This window comes from Pongo pygmaeus, chromosome 2 (assembly GCF_028885625.2).
Source record: "Pongo pygmaeus isolate AG05252 chromosome 2, NHGRI_mPonPyg2-v2.0_pri, whole genome shotgun sequence".
NCBI lineage: Eukaryota > Metazoa > Chordata > Mammalia > Primates > Hominidae > Pongo > Pongo pygmaeus.
In genome coordinates, this window is record NC_085930.1 from 125338050 (window position 1) to 125360751 (window position 22702).

At 35.2% G+C, this 22702-nt stretch overlaps 1 protein-coding gene across 3 annotated transcripts in view; it reads right to left on the minus strand.

The window, feature by feature from the left end:
• Positions 1-7525: 7525 nt before the first annotated feature.
• The window catches only part of ZCWPW2 (zinc finger CW-type and PWWP domain containing 2), a 177843-nt gene continuing 162666 nt past the window's right edge, over positions 7526-22702 (minus strand). For all 3 annotated transcript variants that reach the window (XM_054480127.2, XM_054480129.2, XM_054480128.2), the window contains 4 exons: positions 19280-19338; positions 18138-18205; positions 12698-12822; positions 7526-9283 (listed from right to left, as the gene is read on the minus strand). In XM_054480127.2, coding sequence (XP_054336102.1) covers positions 9122-9283; positions 12698-12822; positions 18138-18205; positions 19280-19338 — 414 coding nt within the window. In that variant the 3' untranslated portion in view covers positions 7526-9121. The remainder of the gene's footprint in view (positions 9284-12697; positions 12823-18137; positions 18206-19279; positions 19339-22702) is intronic.

Sequence of the window (22702 nt, forward strand, 5' to 3'; positions counted from 1 at the left end):
GGCTGTCATGTTAGTGCTGGTTGTTGGCTGGAGGCCTCAGTTTCTTACCACATAGACCTCTTTATAGGCTTGCTAGAGTGTCCTCATGGTGTGGCAGCTGGATTCCTCCAGATGACTTCTCCAAAAGAGAACAAAGTAAAAGCTGCACTGTTTTTTATGACTGAGACTTGGAGATTACATTCTGTCATGTTTGCAATATCTTAATGGTTATACAGCTCAGCCCTATTCAACGTAAAAAGAGACTACATGAGTTTGGATACCAGAAGTTGAGAATCGTCTTAAATACTGGCTGACACACAGATGAAATAAGTAATAAAGCATACGTGGCCATGTGTGAGTGCTAAAATGTGAAAATATTCAAGGTTCATCCAGTTTTGAGAACTTAGACTTACATAATTGGAAAGGCTAAGTTAGATGGCAAATTTAATCCTCACTTGGGCAAGGGTATTTTTTCCAGGCATTTTAATAACATAAACTTGATTTATTCATTTATTAAACAAATATTTCTTAAGCCCTTGCTTGCTGTGCTAGGTCAAAGGATTATAAAATCCATAAATCCCAGACCCTGACCTAAAAGTATTTATAATCTATTTTGTGTAAGGTAAAATTTATGAGCAATAATGGTTTTGAATGAATTTAAATACTTAGTGCAAGGGCTGGGGCAAGAACCATCATCCAAAGCTAGACGTTACAAACAGAGACTACAAACACACAAAATATGTGTATTTGTGGTGAAATATGTGAATGAAAAATGAAATAGTTTTCATGCTCTCATTGCAATAAATTTCAATTTAATCCAAGAAAAGTGGATTTTAAAAATTATCAGCTAAGTAATTTAATATCAAAAAATTCACTGATCATGACTATGATATAGGGAGGAAAGCTACATGACCACTTTCATAAAAGGAATCTGTAAACACTGACTTCATTCTCTAAAGCACCTGCAAATCCCTACCCCTGTCCAAATTGGAATATAACTCTCTGGATCTTTAAATTCTATCAGTTCACCAAAATGTCTATTAACCCAATGACTCTGCACTAGTAATCATCACAACAGTGATTGGCAAAAAGGACATTTAGCATTTAAATCAAGTGATGCATCGTTTCTTTTAACATTTAATTTCCCCCCCTTGACTGCCAGATTTATTCTTTTATAAATTAGTCTATTTTATTTATACATAATAGTTATACATATTTATGGTGTACATGTGATATGTTGATATATGCATACAATGTGCAATGATCGAATCCATCACCATAAACATTTATCATATTTTTGTGTTGGGAACATTTAAATTCTTATCTTTTAGCTACTTTGAAATATACAAATTTTTTAAACTATAATCAACCTACTGTGCTATCAAACACTAAACCTTTTGCCTTCTGTCTAATTGTATGTTTGTACGCATTAACCAGTCACTCTTTATCCTCTCCCCCACCTTTCCCAGACTCTGGTAACTGTCATTCCATTTTCCTACCTTGATAAGATTAATTTTTATAGGTCCCACATATGAGTGAGAGTATGAAATACTTATCTTTCTGTGCCTTGCTTATCGCACTTAGCATAATGGCCTCCAGTTCCACCAGTGTTGCTGCAAATGACAGGACTTCATTCATTTTTACGGCTCAGAAGTATTCCAGTGTGTATATATACAGTTATCTTTCTCCATTCACTTGTTGGTGGACACCAAGTTTGATTCCCTATCTTGGTTATTGTGAATAGTGCTGAAAGAAACATGGGTGTATGGGTATCCCTTTGATATAGTGATTTTTATGCCTTTGGATAAATAGTAACGAAATTGCTGGATTGTGTAGTAGTTACATTTTTAGATTTTTTAGAAACCTCCATACTGTTTTCCATAATGGCTGTATTAATTTACATTCCCACCAATAGTGTTAAAGAGTTCCTTTTACTCTGCGTTCTCATCAGCATTTGTTTGTTTTTTTTTTTTTTTGTGGCTTGTAATAGCCATTTTAACTGGGATGAGATGATATCTCATTGCGGTTTTAATTTGCATTTTTCCTGATAATTAGTGATGTTGAGCATTTTTTTTTTCATATACTTGATGGCCTTTTGTCTTCCATTGAGGAGTGTCTATTCAGAACTTTTGCCCACCTTTTAATCAGATTGTTTATTTTTTTTTAATTGTTTTGTTTGCTGTCAAATACTTGAGTTCCTTATATATTCTGGATATTGGTCCCTTGCCAAATGAGCAAATATTTCCTCTCATTCTACAGGTTATCAGTTTGTCTCTTCATTAAGTTAATTGTCTCCTTTGCTATGCAAAAGTTTTTAAATTTAATATAGTCCCATTTATTTTTGTTTGTGCTGTCCGTGCTTTTGAATTCTTAGTCCTAAAATCTTTGCTTAGACCAAGATCTTGAATCATTTCCTTTATGCTTTCTCTTAATAGTTTTATAGCTTTGAGTCTTGAGTATTTAATCAATTTTGATTTGATTTTTATATATGGTGAGAGATAGGGGTCTAGTTTCATTTTTTGTATATGGATGTCAAGTTTTCCCAGCACCATTTATTGAAGAGATTGTCCTTTCATCACAGAGTGTTCTTGGTGCTTTTATAACAAATCAGATTACCATAAATGCATGGATTAATTTCTGGATTCTCTATTGTATTTCACTTGGTCTCTATGTCTGTTTTTATGCCAGTACAATGTGCTTTATGTTATTATAGCTTTGCAGCATATTTTGAAATCTGGTAGTATGATGCTTCCAGCTTTGTTCTTTTTACTCCGAATTGCTTTGTCTATTTGAGTTCTTTCTTCATTCTGTGTAAATTTTATAATTTTATAATTTTTTTCCTATTTCTGTGAAGAATGTTATTGGTGTTTTGATGACAACTGCATTGACTCTGTAGATTGCTTTGGGTGGTAATGTCATTTTTACAATGCTAATTATTTGAATCCATAAACTTGGGGTATCTTTTTACCTGTGGCTCTTCAATTTCTTTCATCAGTGTTTTGTAGTTTTGTAGGAGGTCTTTCACCTCCTTGGTTAAGTTTATTTCTAGGTATTTTATTTTATTAAGTTTTTGTAGCTATTATAAATGGGATGGCTTTCCTTTTTTTTTTTTTTTTTTTTTTTTGAGACGGTGTCTTGCTCTGTCACCCAGGCTGGAGTGCAGTGGCACGATCTCGGTTCACTGCAAGCTCTGCCTCCTGGGTTCACGTCATTCTCCTGACTCAGCCTCCCAAGTAGCTGGGACTACAGGTGCCCGCCACCACGCCCGGCTAATTTTTTGTATTTTTAGTAGAGACGGGGTTTCACCATGTTAGCCAGGATAGTCTCAATCTCCTGACCTCGTGATCCGCCCGCCTCGGCCTCCCAAAGTGCTGGGATTACAGGGATAAGCCACCGCGCCTGGCTGGGATTGCTTTCTTGATTTCTTTTTCATCTAGTTTGTTATCAGTGCAGAAATTGTGCAGTGCAGAGTTGTGCAGAAATACTACTCATCTTTGTATGCTAAAGTTGTATCCTGCAACTTTACTGAATTCATTTATTCATTCTAAAAGTTTTTGTTTTTTATTATACTTTAAGTTGTGGGTTTGTTACATAGGTATACACATGCCATGGTGGTTTGCTGCACTCATCAACCCATCATCTACATTAGGTATTTCGCCTAATGCTATCCCTCCCTTAGCCAGCCGCCCACCAAAAGGTCACAGTGTGTGATGTTCCTCTCCCTGTGTCCATGTGTTCTCACTGTTCAACTCTCACTTATGAATGAGAACATGTGGTGTTTGGTTTTCTGTTCCTGTGTTAGTTTGCTGAGAATACGGTTTCCAATTTCATCCATGTCCCTGCAGAAGACATGAACTCATTCTTTTTTATAGCTGCATGGTATTCCGTGGTGTATATGTACCACATTTTCTTTATCTAGTCTCTCATTGATAAGCATTTGGGTTGGTTGCAAGTCTTTGCTATTGTGAACAGTGCTGCAATAAACATACATGTGCATGTTTCTTTATAGTAGAATGATTTATAATCCTTTGGGTATATACCACTGATCCCACATATATACAAACTACCATCAAAGAATACTATAAACACCTCTATGCAAATAAACTAGAAAATCTAGAAGAAATTGAGAAATTCCTGGACACCTACACCCTCCCAAGACTAAACCCAGAAGAAGTCAAATCCCTGAATAGACCAATAACAAGTTCTGAAATTGAGGCAGTAATTAATAGCCTACCAACCAAAAAAAGCCCAGGACCAGACAGATTCACAGCCAAATTCTACCAGAGGTACAAAGAGGAGTTGGTACCATTCCTTCTGAAACTATTCAAAACGACAGAAAAAGAGGGACTCCTCCCTAACTCATCTTATGAGGCCAGCATCATCCTGATATCAAAACCTGGCAGAGACACAACAAAAAAAGAAAATTTCACGCCAATATCCTTAATGAATATTGATGTGAAAATCCTCAGTAAAATACTGGCAAACTGAATCCAGCAGCACATCAAAAAGCTTATTAACCATGATGAAGTCGGCTTCATCCTTGGGATGCAAGGCTGGTTCAACATACACAAATCAACAAATGTAATCCATCACATAAACAGAACCAATGACAAAAACCACATGATTATCTCAATAGATGCAGAAAAGGCATAAGATAAAATTCAACATCCCTTCATGCTAAAAACTCTCAATAAACTAGGTATTGATGGAATGTATCTGAAAATAATAAGAGCTTATGACAAATGACAAACCCACAGCCAATATCATACTGAATGGGCAAAAGCTGGAAGCATTCCCTTTGAAAACCAATAAAGACAAGGATGTCCTCTCTCACCACTCCTATTCAACACAATATTGGAAGTTCTGGCCTGGGCAATCAGGCAACGTAAAGAAATAAAGCGTATTCAAATAGGAAGAGAGGAAGTCAAATTGTCTCTTTTTGCAGATGACATGATTGTATATTTAGAAAACCCCATCATCTCAGCCCAAAATCTCCTTAAGCTGATAAGCAATTTTAGCAAAGTCTCAGGTTACAATATCAATGTGCAAAAATCACAAGCATTCCTATACACCAATAATAGACAAGCAGAGAATCAAATCATGAGTGAACTCCCATACACAATTGCTACAAAGAGAATAAAATACCTAGGAATCCAACTTACAAGGGATGTGAAGGACCTCTTCAAGGAGAACTACAAACCACCGCTGAAGAAAATAATCTCTTATTATTTTCTTATAATAAGATTTTTTCTTATATTATTATATAAGAAATATATATAATAATATATATAATAAGATATATAAATATCTTATTATAAGATATTTTCTTATAATAAGAAATTGTTCATGTGTTTCAGCACAAACAAATGAAAAAACATTCCATGTTCATGGATAGGAAGAATTAATATTGTGAAAATGGCCATACTGCCCAAGTAATTTATAGACTCAATGCTATCCCCGTCAAGCTACCATTGACTTTCTTCACAGAATTACAAAAAACTACTTTAAATTTCTTAAGGAACCAAAAAAGAGCCCATATAGCCAAGACAATCCTAAGCAAAAAGAACAAAGGTGGACTGGAGGCATCACATTACCTGACTTCAAACTATACTACAAGGCTACAGTAACCAAAACAGCATGATACTCGCACCAAAACAGATATATAGACCAATGGAACAGAACAGAGGCCTCAGAAATAACATCACACATCTACAACCATCTGATCTTTGACAAACCTGACAAAAACAAGCAATGGGGAAAGAATTCCCTATTTAATAAATGGTGATGGGAAAACTGGCTATCCATCTGCAGAAAACTGAAACTGGACCCCTTCCTTACAGCTTGTACAAAAATTAACTCAACATGGATTAAAGACTTAAGTGTAAGACCTAAAACCATAAAAACCCTAGAAGAAAATCTAGGCAATACCATTCAGGACATAAGCATGGACAAAAACTTCATGACTAAAACACTGAAAGCAAGGGCAATGAAAGCCAAAACTGACAAATGGGATCTAATTAAACTAAAGAGCTTCTGCACAGCAAAAGAAACTATCATCAGAGTGAACAAGCAACCTACAGAATGGGAGAACATTTTTGCAATCTATCCATCTGACAAAGGGCTAATATCTAGAATCTACAAAGAACTTAAACAAATTTACAAGAAAAAAAAAACATCAAAAAGTAGGCCAAGGATATGAACAGACACTTCTCAAAAGAAGACATTTATGCGGTCAACAAACACATGAAAAAAAGCTCATCATCACTGGTCATTAGAGAAATGCAAATCAAAACCACAATGAGATACCATCTCACGCCAGTTGGAATGGCAATCATTAAAAAGTCAGTAAACAACAGATGCTGGAGAGGATGTGGAGAGACAGAAACACTTTTACATTGTTGGTGGGAGTATAAATTAGTTCAACCACTAAATTAGTTCCACACTGTGTAAGACAGTGTGGTGATTCCTCAAGGATCTAGAACCAGGAATAACATTTGACCCAGCAATTCCATTGCTGAGTATATACCCAAAGGATTATAAATCATGCTACTATAAAGACACATGCACACGTATGTTTATTGCAGCACTGTTCACAATAGCAAAGACTTGGAACCAACCCAAATGCCCATCAGTGATAGATTGGATTAAGAAAATGTGGCACATACACATCATGGAATACTATGCAGCCATAAAAAAGGATAAGTTCATGTCCTTTGCAGGGACATGGATGAAACTGGAAACCATCATTCTCAGTAAACTAACACAGGAACAGAAAACCAAACATCTCATGTTCTCATTCATAAATGGGAGCTGAACAATGAACACATGGACACAGGGAGGGGAATATCACACACCAGGGCCTGTTGGGGGTGGGGGGCTAGGGGAAGAATAGCATTAGGAGAAATACCTAACTAATGTAGATGATGGGTTGATGGGTGCAGCAAACCGCCATGGCACATGTATACCTATGTATCAAACCTGCACATTCTGCATGTGTATCCCTGAACTTAAAGTATAATAAATAAAAGTAAATACATACACTTCTCTCCTGACTTCTTTTCCTCTGCAAATTGCAAGAAATTCATTTCATAAAATTTAAGATTTATGGAAATTCACTACATGTCATAACAATGAAACAGACTAATGCTGATCAAATATTTTGGTGAACTTCCTGGTTTTCAAAAGTTATTTTGAGCCTGGGCCCAAATTCCAACTTGCTGCAGGAACACATCCTTAAAAATAGCATGGCTTTCCTGCAAAAGGCATTTGGCCATTTGCTGAAGTGCATCCAAAATGACACAGAAACCAGCCACTACTCATCAAAACTAAGACTTTCCCCCACCTTTCCCTTTTTAACTGAATGTCTATTAAGAAAGCAAAGTTATTTAAAGCCATTTCTAAAACTCAACAGTGAGCTGTACCTTAAAAGATAGATCATAATGTTGCTTGTGATAGTTTCCAAAGATTAATTTTATAAATGAGAAAGAAAGAAGTCTGATATTGATGAATAGTTGATTAAATAATATAAGAGAAAGAAAAGTGATCATTTCAAATGTATAGTTACATTTTATCTCAGTAATTATTAATTTCAATATACTTAAACACATACTTGGTTCTCTTTGCAAAGAGTAAACAGAAGATCAAATTGATTTACAAACCACTTTCACAAAAAATATCTCATTTATTCCTCACAACAGTGCTTGGTTTACATAGTTCCATCCCCATTTTACATATGAGGAAACTAGATTATCATTCCACCACCCAGCTAGTTAAAAGCTTCATCAAGACATTATAGATGATAATCAATGGCATGGGATCTGGAACCTGACAGAAATGTACTCAACTTCTAGGCCTTCTATTTACTGGTTATATGACTTAAGACAAGTTAGTATGTAAAATATGAACCCAGACAGGCTTTACAACTCAACATCCTATGACACAATATCAGAATGCTAAGGAATACATGAGGAAAACAAGGAGGACAGAAATACATACATACTTTACTTTGACAAATAAGATATTTCACCATTGTGAGTCTATCTCCACTCTCCACTCTACGTAATTATCATAGAATCTAAAAATACTTAGAAGAAGCAACCCACTCAATGAGTGATATGTTGGTTGTTTGGTGTCTTATTTGTTTTTAATATCTATACATGTGCTGCCTCCTTGTTAAAGCAATATGAGGCAACTCACAATAAAATTCACCACTGTGGTGATGCTCTCGTGCACTTCTTCTCTCCTCAAGCTTTGGTTTTTATGTGCTTGGAATGCCCTTTTCCCCACCCCGTACCACCAGAGAGAGAGAGAGCAGGAACTAAAGATAGGTGTGAATGCCCACACATTTCAGTGTATGTAAAGCAAGATCTAGAAGGCTATCTACTAAAACTGTTCATGAGAATCCCTGAAAAATGATGTAGTTTTTACTTTCTATATTGTTAGATTTCTTATAATGAATATGTTTAACTTCTCTCTATACACTTTAAGTTACATTTTTCCATCTTCCTGATGATACCTCCAAAGACACTGATTCAGCAGGGAAGGGTCCAGGATTTTGATCTTCGAAAATCTCCCAGAGACTCTATTAAGCAGTCAGTTTTGGGTACCATGGTTGAAATAACTGATTCCAGTGTAAGTAGCAAGTGAAATTTTGTTTTTTAGGAAAAGTTTCAACTCTATTAAACAATTATTTAAAAAATTATTTCCTTTTATTTTGTAATAGTTTGATTCCACTACAAATATACATTCTCTAAGTTTATTAGATTTGAATTACCTCTGAGAATTATAATAGCTTGGCCAGCCATTTTAAGTTATCCATTTTTGAACAAAGGGCCTATACAATCATTGTAAAGCATATGTCTGTTAGGCAAATTTCACAAACCATTTAAAAATTAAGGCAAACAATAAATATATAAATACAAACATCAGGGTCTTTTAATTCTAAATTTTTAACACTAACTTAAATACCATTTGACTGGCTCTAAAAATCATGGCCATTCTCAAAATATGAAATAGAAAGTTACTGCAAATATAAACTTTGGTATAATTTGTACCTATTTCACTAAACATTTTTAAAGTTTTAACTTTGGATAAATATAAAGATGCCAATATTTTTATAATTAACTTGAAAATGTATAATGTTCTAAAACTCAGACATCAAAGCATCTATTTCTTTAAATTTATTAGTTATATCCTCAATACATTCTCCAGCTTTTAATTTTATCCCATCAATTACAAGATAGTCCTCTTCATAGTGATTTTCAAACAGACTGCCTGCAGGAGCTTCTGGGCTGCATTTAGATAACTGCAAAACAACCATATAATTAATCGGAACTACGTCAAATTTACCTGATTACTTGAACAAAACATAAAGTAGTCAGTAATTCTGCAAGCCGCATTAGCTACACAAACTTTTCTGTTTTTCTAGTGTTCAAATAATAATCACTATATATAGTATAATGCAGGGTGAATGCGTTTATATAAGAAAAAGTTATTATTTAGGTCTGCGTCTATTCCCCAGCCTTATACATTTTTAGTTTTAATTTTATGCTCTGGAAAAATGTGATAATTCTAATTCTATGTGAGTTTTCTATGTTGTTTTATTTTTTACATTATTGTTATAGGGAATACAACTTAAAATGTGACTGTTTTAGTCACATTTTCTGTGGTCATCTTGTCAAAAGGTCATCTGCATTACTTAAAAATAGTGATAATTTGCTCTTGCTTAGTGGGAAAGGACACTAGTAAAAACAATGCATATGTGGATTTATTTGATTTATAACTTCAGAGTTTATTAAAGACAGGGTTCACTTCCCATGTAATTCAAGGGAAAAAGTATATATGTAGTGCATATAAATATTTTCACATATCAAATATGTACCCTTTTATATAAATAATTTTTCAGTAAACTGTTTTATTTGTATATGGATTATTCAATTTGTGAATTATTCAGGTGGATTTATAAAAATCTAAAATTTATTTCCTCCGATTGCTTGCCAAGTCAGGGCATGTCACCCAATGTCAATATTAGCTTAAGAAGAACATAATTAGGAAGGTGACTCTATGTAGGAAAATAATTTCATAAAACATTTCAATGACATATAGAAATGAGTTTTGATTATCTATGTGTATAAGCTTTTTTCCATGTTTTTACACTCATCCATTGATGTAAACGCCTGAGATAATCCAATTGAAACCTCACAGGTGAAATGAATGATGAAAACATCATCAAATTTACAACTTTGAAAACAGCTTATACAATATCTGCTCAGAGAATCAACGTGCTCAGGACTTTAAAATTCTTCGAGGTCTCTTTGGAGTAGTTAACTTATAAGAGGCCACCTTCCCCTAAAAACAACACATCTCCAGCTTTAAGTGGAGTTGTTTTTGGGAGACATATTAATTATTTCTAATAACAATAAATAAATAAATAAATAAATGAAATCCAACATGCGATTATTTCTTTACTTTTAAACTGAAATTTCTCCAGCTTTGCTAGTTGGTTTCACTGTTATTCTCCTCATTTAAAAGTGAACAAGAACCCAAATATCCTGAATCTGGCATGAATGCCAGACTTACAAAGCTCAGTGTGCAGAGTGCTTATGAATCAGTAACCAGGAGGCACTCACCTGCTCACTAGCCCGTTAAAATAGCTAATTTTTACACTTCTGAAATACTGTTTGAAAGCATAAAATAATACAACAATCTAAAACAACAAGCAGGCTCCTGCCTGGTGATGGGTTAAAGCTATGTATTTTACCTTAAGAAATAAAAATCAGAAGTATTTCTCTGTTCTATCAAGTTACTACTTATAATGGCAAAACAGAAGTCAATTCTGTGCCTGTAAAAGCTCCAGGACATCGCTACAAAGATCAATCTGGCTGTATTTTTGAAAAGAAACTGCTAACACTGAAAAACACTTCACAAAACCATATGGTATTCAAATAAAACACACATTTGCTGAAAAAGAATAATGTGTATATTAATTATACATATATAGGATGTATGATACCAATCTGCAGGTCTTGTTTTGCAAAAGACCCATACATAGAAAACAAGTCTTTTTTTTAGAAAGGAACCCAACTGGAAAAGTAGCATTTACAACACATGCACATTCAGGTAAAAATTGATATTGCTGATGCTGATTAAGAAAGTTATGTTTTTCAACTAAGTAGGAGTTCTTAACGTTAATATTACTTTCCTTTAGCATAATGATCTCCATAGTAGTACATTCTGTATATTTTATTAATTTCTAACTCAATAAAGGACATGTTTATGAATAATCTTTATTTTTATTGACATTCTGAATGAAATCATACAACCGGGCAGTCTGCTTAAAGGTATAAACCCCTTTGTCCATTTATAAATCCATCTTTTTCTACATCTAGGAACAGACAGACTTCGAGATAGGCAGTTGCTCAAATTGTGAATGTGGGAAAAGAGAGATGAAGTAAGAAAATCTAAGCACTTATTCTCTCTAGCAACTGCCATTGCCAATTTTCAATCTTTAATAATAGCCAAACCTTGGGTGTTTCTTCTTAGGCAAAGCACTTTTCCTGGTTTACCATTTTGTTTTATTATACTTTAAGTTCCAGGGTACATGTGCACAACGTGCAGGTTTGTTACATATGTATACATGTGCCATGTTGGTGTGCTGCACCCATTAACTTGTCATTTACATTAGGTATGTCTCCTAATGCTATCCTTCCCCTCTCCCTCCACCCCACAACAGGCCCCAGTGTGTGATGTTCCCCTTCCTGTGTCCAAGTGTTCTCATTGTTCAATTCCCACCTATGAGTGAGAACACGTGGTGTTTGTTACCATATTTAATCCTCAAAACAATCCTCTGAGGTAAGTGATAAGCCACTTTTTCAAATTACACAAGTCCTTATTGGCAGGACCAGGATTGGGACACAGGATTATATTTCAGAGTCAGTGTCAATATGCTCTCTTGACTCCAGGCACACTGTATACCTAAATGAATGAATGAATAAAGCCTTAAGGTTACAGAACTCCTCACTGCCATTTTTTTTCCTAGTTAGGGAACAGCTGCATTGCCACGTGAAAGTGTCTACCCTATGACTTCTTTTTCTCATACCTACCACATCACTGTTCTGTACTAATGGCATGAGCCTTGTATCACAAACTCATTTTATTGCAGATACATTGAATAAAGCAAGCACATTTGGCCTGAGTTCAACATAGAAAGCCAAATGAAAAAATTAAAAAAGGACGAGTCTAGATATAAATGGTAAAACTTATTCCAGTGAAAAATTCTACCTCCAGTATGTTAATGATAAGGTTTGTCCCTGTAGAGATTATCTTGGTGCATAATCCAGAGAGGGCAGATTTTCCAGTGAGCTCTTGTTATCCTGGCCCCCTCTCCTGACTGTAGAGATTGGCAGCAAGGGGGAATTCTCTCTGGAGTGGCCTACTTCAGCTATAGTGAGCATCATCCATCTTTCTTCACTCCAATCCCAAAGATTTAAAATTAAAAGAATTCCTCTACTTAAACACAGATATTTTTTTCAAATACTGATAGATGTGTTTTGATTTCTTAACAGGTTACTAGTTTATTATTTACCTCATGATAATCAAGGACTCAAATTTCAGACATGAAAAGGTTTTTTATATATTTAAAATGTACAACTAGGAACAATTCTGCTGTTTAAAGAATTTGAAGTTGTTATTTAGGTCTGAAAATAACTATCAATATTACCTTTTCTCCCATATTTATTTCCTCTCCATGTCCTTCTTCTGACTCATCAGGTGTGGCTGTGGGTTGCAGTGCTTGCTGCAGCATTTGCTCCAGCTCTTTTAGTAAAACTTCCGTCTCAGAGACAACTAAAAAAACATGATTAATACAGTAAAAATGCTACATCTCACTTAATTCAATCTAATTCATAATCTTAACTACCCAGAAAGAAGAAATATTTTAAATACTACAAGGTAAAATATAAATGTTTCATGTAATTTTCATACATGACTTCTTCCTGATACAAAATTATTATGAATTTCAAGGTGAATCTTTTACAATTCTTCCTTGAAAAATGTAGGTGATAGTCTTGCTATGTATAAACCATAAAGTAGAAGTGAAATGTCAAAAGCTTATTAGAATTTTTTTAAATTAGGGGCCAAGGGCACCAAACTAAATTATATTATTTATAGAAACAGTGTCAGCAAATTTTTCTCTAAAGGGCCAGAGAGCCAATATTTCAGGCTTTGGGAGCCAGATGGTCTGTGACAACAACTCAATTCTGTTATTGTAGCACAAACCATTGACATGTACATAAACAAATGAGAGTGGCTATGTTCCAATAAAACTTTATTTACAAAAACAGGCAGCAGCTGGTGACCACAGTTTGCCAATCTCTACTATAGACTATTAAACTACTGTTTAAAAGGAAAAGTTTTGTAATTAAGTGGCTAGGCTGAACACAGGCTAGTGCCTTCCCAATCCAAATTGCAACACATCTTAATTGCCTAATCTAATTTTTTTTTAAAAAATACTGCATTTATAAAAGTCTTTTTGTGTCACTGTGACATGCTCATGCCTGTAATCCCAGCACTTTGGGAGGCTGAGGGTGGATCACGAGGTCAGGAGATCGAGACCATCCTGGCTAACATGGTGAAACCCCATCTCTACTAAAAATACAAAAACATTAGCCTGGCATGGTGGTGGGTGCCCATAGTCCCAGCTACTCGGGAGGCTGAGGCAGGAGAATGGCGTGAACCCAGGAGGCGGAGCTTGCAGTGAGCTGAGATCACACCACTGCACTCCAGCTTGGTCGACAGAGGAAGACTTCATCTCAAAAAAAAAAAAAAAAAAAAAAAAAGCAAAAAAAAAAATCTGGTAATTCATTGACCTTGCTGAGATAAAACAATATCCCCACCAAAGAAATAAAAGCCTACTATAACTCTAGACTTAACTACTGATTAAAAATATGCATTTGAATTCTTGACTTAAATAAAACAAACATTTTCATTTGATATAGGGCCTAGTGAAGCCTTTGCTTCAAAGAAAGGAGGCCACATGTGGCCTGCTGTCTTGCATCAGAGGCAGATGGAGCATCTAAGAAGCTCTTCCAAAAACAACGTAATTCAGAGAGAAAGGCTGTGAGTACACATCCCTTCATCTTCCACTTGTTAGTAAAATCTAACATACCACCTTCTATTATCTGCAGTTCATGGGCAAGTCAGCAAAAATCACACCTAATAGAGCAGCTGAAAGGTCATGGAAAATGAAAATACCCAAACAGGACATAAGTAGGAAAATTTTAAATTCTGCTAAAGTACTTATTAAATAATGTTAAATAAAATCATAGCAGGTTATGAATAGGTTTCCCTTTCTTGGTTGTCATTACAGTACTGGAAAAACTACTTTAAGTTTATATTTTTCATAACACAAGTTTGTCTTGAAAATAATTTTTCTGTCAATATTTACTGCTTTCCCCAAGCACTTTCATCTTCAATTAACAAATATTTACTGTTTACCTACTAAGGGGCAGGAACACAAGAAAATAGGCATAGACTAATAAGCCTTCCTAGCTATCACCTCCTCCTAGTCAATTTTAGGTTTTCTCTATGGAAAACCTCTTTCAAAATAGTTTGAAACAAGCTTTCTGATAAGCAACTCCACATCTTATAAAAAGTTCTCATGTTTAAAAACAAACAAGCAAAGCCTGTAATTAACATGTTAGTTGCATCCACATAGATCTGTGTTCTAGGGTTACTGCTAAGGCCTAAGAACACAGAGTATAGAATGCTAGATTCTAAAACAGTGGCATTCAAAATTGTGTGGGCATAATAGTCACCTGGGGAGTTTATTTAAAAATATAACAATGCCATGTCTATCAAATCAGGATTTTCTAGAGGAATGTACGTTTTTTATTGAAGCACTTTTGTTAATAAAACTAACACCCTCTTTAAGACAGATTTCTTATTTAGTAACCTGTTAATAGATGGCTGCTCATGGTTATTTTCACACCAATTCCCCAGTTCCACTCACAAATGTTAAGTTTTCCTACTTTACATTCTGAGTCTATGGAAATTGACAATGACATTTAATACACTGTTGAGAAGATAGATTTGAAGCTACGCTGTAAAAGAAAAAACGGCAAACAAACATCTTTATATTTCTAGTGTCAGGCTAAAACACAATCAGTTTATGATAATAAATATCATTGCCAAATGGCATTGTAGGCTCTCTGTTTTCAAGTGATCTGAAGAAATACGTACACTGCCTTTTGATCAAAATTAGACAAAATAATGGATGACTTCATAAGTCAACTAGGGTTTACAACACCAACCTGACTGCTGCCAGCTTCTGCTTGAGAGCAGTGGGAGGTTTGCTTTTCTAAATAAGTGTTCCTATATTGTAAATGAAGTTAAAAAATAATTCTCAAAAAATAGCAGTTACCGTAATCTACAAACTATGTTATCAAAATTGGTCAGTGATATCCTCCAAAGATACGGACAAAATGAATGCCTTTGCTGATTGCATGACCAATCATCTTCTATCAACACTAATTATCTTGTAGTTTCTCTGACTTGTTTCAATTTATTGTTGAGAGTGAAGTGGTAGCATTACGGCTACTCCATTACTCAGAGAAAGTTAAAAAAAAAAAAAAGAAATGAAAGAAAAAATATGTATCTGTAATAGCAAAGTCCGAATCTAGCTTTTTTTTTTTTTTGAGACAGTCTCACTCTGTCACCCAGGCTGGAGTGCAGTGGCATGACCTTGGCTCACTGCAACCCCCGCCTCCCGGGTTCAAGCAATTCTCCTGCCTCAGCCTCCCAAGTAGCTGGGACTACAGGCACATACTACCACACCCAGCTAATTTTTGTATTTTTAGTAGAGACAGGGTTTTACCATGTTGGCCAGGCTCATCTTGAACTCCTGACCTCAGGTGATCCACCTGCCTCAGCCTCCCAAAGTGCTGGGATTACAGGCGTGAGCCACCATGCCCAGCCCCATATCTAGCTTTTAAAAATTAATGTGTAGAAAATAAATCAGTGTTGTTTTTCCATTCCTGATAAGAAATAACTAACAGTTTGTCTCAATAACTCAGTCACTATTTTAAAAACTTTCAAATATATATTTATGGAGTTTTCTTTCACTTCGACTTGTCTATTAAATGTTTAAGAAGCTGTTTCCTCCTGATAGAGTTTGGATATGTGTCTCTGCCCAAATCTCATGTTGAATTGCAATCTACAGTGTTGGAAGTGGGGCCTGGTAGGAGGTAAGTGCATCACGGGAGCAGATTTCTCACGAATGATTGAGTACTATCCCCTTGGTACTGTCCTTGTGATAGTGAGTGAATTCTCATGAAATCTGGTCATTTAAAAGTGTATGGCAACTCTCCCCTCTTTTGTTCCTGCTTTTGCCATATGACATGCCTGCTCCCCCTTTACCTTCTGCCATGATTGCAAGCCTTCTGGGAAGGCTCCCAGGAGCCAAGCACCACGCTTCCTAGAAAGCCTGCAAAACTGTGAGCCAATGAAAACCTCTTTTCTTATAAATTACCCAGTCTTTGGTATTTCTTTATAGCAATGCAAGAACAGACTAACACATTCCCTTATATAGTAGCTACTGGTTGGGTTACCCCAAAGTTGGCACTAAAAAAAAATCCTAAATAAATTTGCAGGGCTATGTCAATGTTGAAATTCTGAAAGCATTTTAATAAAAGAGAAGGGTGATGAGGAGGAAAAAGTACTTAGTTTTCTTTTATTTTCTAAAAGAAAAGTGTTAGAGTCTAAAAGTTTTCCTACTTTACATTCTGGGTGTAAAAAAACAAGTTTTTTTTTAAAAATAACTACTTCATCCTTTCTGTAACCCAGAGTGGAGTGCAGTGGCGTGATCATAGATCACTGCAAGCTCAAACTCCTGGGATCAGGTGATCCTCCCACCTCAGCTTTCCCAGTAGCTAGGAACTGGGCATGTGCCACCATGCTCAGTTAATTTTTTTTTTTTTAATTTTAGTAGAGATGAGGTCTCACTGTGTTGCCCAGGCTGGTCTTTAACTCCTGGGCTCAAGGGATCCTCCCACCTCAGCCTCCCAAGGTGCTAGGATTACAGGCATGAGCCACTGCATCTGGCTTTCCTTTCTTTTAATAAGACTACAACGACTGACTTATTTAGCCAATTGAAATGCAATGCCATAGGATCCCCTGGGAGTGGCTTCAAGGAAAAGGGAATATATCACTGATAACTCCTCAGGGTTTAATGGGCTTTGAACATGACTGCCAAAGTTCCACATTGCAAATAAGCGTTTTACTGCTTTTCAAGACTAAATAAAATGTAGAAGGAGGAAATTGCCTTTGAAAACTAAAACTTTCTCCCTGCATTCCACATTCACTCTACTGTGTTCTAACCAACGACAATTTAGTTGGAAGCCCTAGGCTTCTGCTTTTCTTTCTTCTCTCTCTTTGGCACTGCTAGGATCCCAGTAAGTTTGGAATGAAGAAGTCTGGATTGAAATGTATAGTTGTTGGTATTTCTTCCCACAGCTGCTGGTGCTTTATTTATTTATTTATTTATTGAGAGGGAATCTCGTTCTGTCATTCTGTCGCTCTGTCGCCCAGGCTGGAATGCAGTGGTGTGATCTCGGCTCACTGCAACCTCTGCTTCCCAGGCTCAAGTGATTCTCCTGCCTCAGCCTCCAGAGTAGCTGGGATTACAGGTGCATGCCACCACGGCCAGCTAATTTTTGTATTTTTAGTTGAGACTGGTTTTACCATGTTGACCAGGCTGGTCTTGAACTCTTGACCTCAAGTCATCTGCCTGCTTCGGCCTCCCAAAGTGCTAGGATTACAGGCGTGAGCCACCGTGCCTGGCCTGGTGTGTTATTTTAAAAAATTAAATACATGACTAAGACAGAGAAAATTTAATTCAAGGAAATAGAAACCTAAATAAAATTTAAAAGCCCTGGTATATAAATCAATAACAAAAATGATTCATTAATATTGCTCATATATATGTGTATATATACACACACGTATATATGTGTAAAAATGTATACATATGTACACACATGTATATATGTATATACACAAACACACACAGGAGATCTTTTTTTTTTTCTTCAAAGGACTACAACTACATTCTGTGGAATTATATATAGGTTAAAGAACTAAAAGCAGGACAGGCTTTCACATACCCATGTTCTCCTTTGATAAGGCATCATCAGAACAAACATTTTCAAAAGAGCATTTTAAAATTGCTTTCCTAGAAAAATAATTTGACAGATTTAGTTTCAAAAGATCAATCATGTATATTTAAATGACCATTTATGTCTATTCATTGGTAACTGTAGATTATAAATGCATATATTTTCTAAAGGTAATTCTCTTGGTTGTTTCATGTAGTAACAAAGTATGTTGCAGTGAAAAACAAAGAAGACTAATATTGATTTGAGCTCTCACTAGGTGCAAAGCATTAACAATTTACCAAGCACCTTACACTGGCTTTTTCATAATCCTCCTCCAAAACACCTACTAATTGTTACTGTCATTATATAAAGAAACTGAGAATTTGAGATATCAGAGAAAAATGAGAAATTTCACAACTTAGGTAAATGGTGGAACATGGTAGAACTAAACTCTGTCAGACTGCAAAATCCATACTGTTTCCACAATTCTATGTTGCTGACACAGAGTCAGAAAAAAATTTGCTCAAATGTACTTTCTCTAACCATAAGATCTTGAGAAAGTCACTAACTTCTCCAAGCCAGGGATTCTTCATTTTTTAAAATGGAGATTATAATATACTTCCTAACAATTTGATAGGGTTACTGTGAAGTGTAATGAAATAAGGCAGTGAAAGTCCATTTTTAAAATTTAGTTATTTATCTTCTGAAAAAGTACAAAGAAGGGCTACCTATTGGTGTCAGTCCTTGTTTTTGAGTAGGACCCCTCCTAACACAGCACTGATTACCATTCTTTAAAAAATGACTGGTTCAACGATAAACACTAAAAATTGTCATCTGTGGCTTATTAGTTCACTATGAAAACCTGTTTCTGGTTTACGTTACCTATTTTTAAACTAAAAACCTGATTCTTTTCTGATTGCTCATAAGATATTAATCTTTAAAAGTTCTGTTTCAAAATATTTCATGAATATAAAGCTTTTTCCGTACTTCTAAGACTACTACTTATAATTCTATTAATTCTTTTAGAAAACTGTAAACACAGTATTTTCCAAGTGAAGCAGAATCAAGGATTGTGAGAAAGGTCAGGCAATAACTAAATCCAATATATATTTCAATTTTATCATAATACTATTTAATTTCAAAAAGCATACCTTTTCCTTTTTCTAAATTTGGGCTTCTTCTTTTCAATATTATTTTTAGAAATCTGCTTCTATAATACAAAAACAAAAGTATGAGTTAGTTCGTATAGGACTAAATCAGTTCAGTAAAATAATGGGTCCCATGCAGTTCAAGTAATTTAGTCAGAAGAAACACCCTGGCCGATAACCCTAAACAACATCTTTACGTCTAGTCAACCACTGCATAGTCACTGCAATTGCATGGATCTGCTCATCTTTCAGGAGTGCTAAACTGATTTGATTTGGATGCCTACCTCCCATATTATCCACTCCCCCTTACATAACTTCACAAACACATAAAAATAGTAATAAAAACACGTTGAAGTTGTACACACATATATAACACCTTTAGATAAAGAAAAAAAATCAAATGCCAGAAGCACATGAAATGCAAAGCCATTAATATATAGGTGGAAACTGACATAGTGAGGACCCAAAAGAAATTTGTACCAGGATAAGGGGCCAAAGGAGTTTAAGCTGGGCTTTTCATGTCTAGGTAAAGATAAGTGACATGTTTTAAGGGTGACACTGGTTAGAGAGCTGTGCTAATAATGTTCCATAAACCCTAGGGACTTCAAGGATTTTTTCTATCCATAACAAGAAAATAGGAAAAACTTCACTCACTGGGACACAAAAGCAATAAGGTAGTACGCAGTCTGACATGGGGAATTAAATGGCAAAAAGCAATAATCCTAAAAGAATGAAAACACTAGATCTACACCATTAAAGTGAGAAATCCAATTTCATGTCTCCTGAGATTTTCCAATCGAATAATTAACATGAAGACTTAGCCAGGACTTCTAAAATCACCAAGACAAAAGTAAGCAAAACAGCCAAGAAATTAATGTAAAAATGTATACAGGGTCTTTGTAATTCACAAGTATCAAGAGCATATAGATCATCTGGAGAAGAAAAAAACCCATAAAATAATTATATTTGCACTGTATAGTTCAGTTGACATAAAACTAAAAACAGGCAAAGCTAAACTGTGGCACTACAAGTCAGGATAGCAGTTACCTTGGAGGTAGGAAGTGTGACTAGAAGAGGGCATGAGAACACTTCTGGAGTTCTGGAAATGTTTTGCTTCTTGATCTGGTGCTGGTTAGAGGGGAATGCTCATTTTATAAAAATTCATCTAATTTTATCTACATTTATGATTTTCATTTTGTATGTTTGTATTACAGCAATAAACCTAAATTTAAAATAACTATTTAAGTTATTAAAGGGTTAAAATGGATTGGAAACTATAATGAACAACTTCAGGTTCTATGATATCTATGAGCCGTGAAAGAATTTTTAAGAAGAGCCAAATAGCACTTCTAGAATTAAAAAAAAGTCAAGTCATTGAATTTAAAATTCAATGGATGAATTAACGAGCTGATTAGATACACTGAAGAAAGAATAACTATTCTGGAAGATAGATTTGATGAGATCGCCAAATCTATAGCAGTGAGAGACAAAAATACTTTTTGGAAAAGTAGCTAAGAATCATGGAGAATAGAATGATAAGGTCAAGAATATTTCTGAAAGGAGTTGCATAAGAATAATATAGAAACAAAATGGAAGATAAAATATTTGAAGTGATAATGACTAAGAATATTCCAGAATTAGGCCAGGCATGGTGGTTCACACCTGTAATCCCAGCACTTTGGGAGGCCAAGGCAGGCTGATTATCAGAGGTGAAGAGTTTGAGACTAGCCTGCTCAACATGGCAGAACGCGGTCTCTACTAAAAATAAAAAATAAAAAAATCAGCCAGGCATGGTGGTGCACACCTGTAATCCCAGCTACTCGGGAGGCTGAGGCACGAGAATCGCTTGAATCCTGAAGGCGGAGGCTGCAGTGAGTTGAGACTGCACCACTACACTCCAGCCTGGGTGACAGAGCGAGATTCTGTCTCAAGAAAGAAAAAAAAGAATTTTCCATGTCAGTTTGTAAAAGCCCATGGTGCCAAGCTATAAAGGTAAGACAATTAGGCTGTAATAGACACCATATCAAAACAATATCAAGAACATATCTTCAATAAACAATATCCAATAAAACTATAATTCAAGAAGGTAGCCATATGTGTGTGTTTGTTGATACTGAGGAGTATAAAAAGGTTTAATACTATTTTCTCTGCTTTTTGTGATTGTTGATTGCCATGATTATGAAAAAAATTACAATTTTTAAAATAATATTTTTCAAGAGTGAGAACTAAAAAGATAGAACTTTGCTGAAAGAGTTACTACAGAATGTACTTTGGAGGAAGAAGATTAATCTAGAAAAATAAAAAAGAAGTGAAGATAAGTAAATTAAGTGCTCAGCATTATGTAAATCTAAATAAACACTGACCTAAAAAAAGACAAATTGGTAATGGAGTAAAGAACAAAGAGGATTTACAAAAGTAGACAACTGAATGGAAGAGGAAAAGGGGTTAGACAAAGGTGAAACCATCTTAAGAACCTTGAATTATTCAGAAGAAGAGTGATGGTGATTAGGTTTACATTGTTAAACCCATTAAGCATGTTCATATTTAAGGATAATCACCAAAAGAAGAGAAATATAATTTATATTTTTTTAAAAAAAAATCATTTCTATTATGTCCAAAAATATGTACTTCAATGGATAGAAAAATTCATAGATTTAACACTTGGATAGACAGATAATGCCTGTCTATTCAGCACATTTATTATCAGAATTTGCTGCTAACATTTTTGAAAACATTTTTGAAAAAATTTTTCAAATTAAGTACTTTCCATTTAAAATCTTGTTTACATTATGTACATTCATTTGCTATATTTTCAAGTTTCATAATTTTGTTCAAAACCCACTTTAAGCTATTAGTTCCCATGAGTTAGGATCCAACAATATGAGCCATATAAAGAACAGACACTTGCTCCTAGTTGGTTCACATCCGGATAGTTGAATGACCTCCTGAGTTCCCTTACTGCCATGAAATTCAATTCATCTTCCAGATTGTCATATGTTTACCTCTTCGCCTCTTTTCTCTCCAGTGTTGATCCTTTTCACTTCAGCATTGATTATGCCCAGGATCTTTCTTGACATCTGGGGTAGATTCTTAGCCTTGACTCTCATCTTGATAGCTGAAAAGGCTACAAGTTCCAGAATGTAGCTACCAGGTGGTAGAGACTCAATCTGGTTCCCTTAGTGACCATGGAGTAGAGATTCTGTTCTAATTGTTTCAATCCCTGCTAATCCTCAGTGGACATGCACAGTATTTGTAAATGACTAATACAGTTAAGAAATTTGTACATCATCATCTTCTCATGGAAGATCCTAGACTTTCCTTACAGAAACTGGTGGCTTCTTTTCTTATGTCTTCAGGTTGGTTGAGGTTCCTCTTGGTTTGGTGGGGCATCTCTGATGCACAGTGAAACAGCTAGGAATGCTCTCC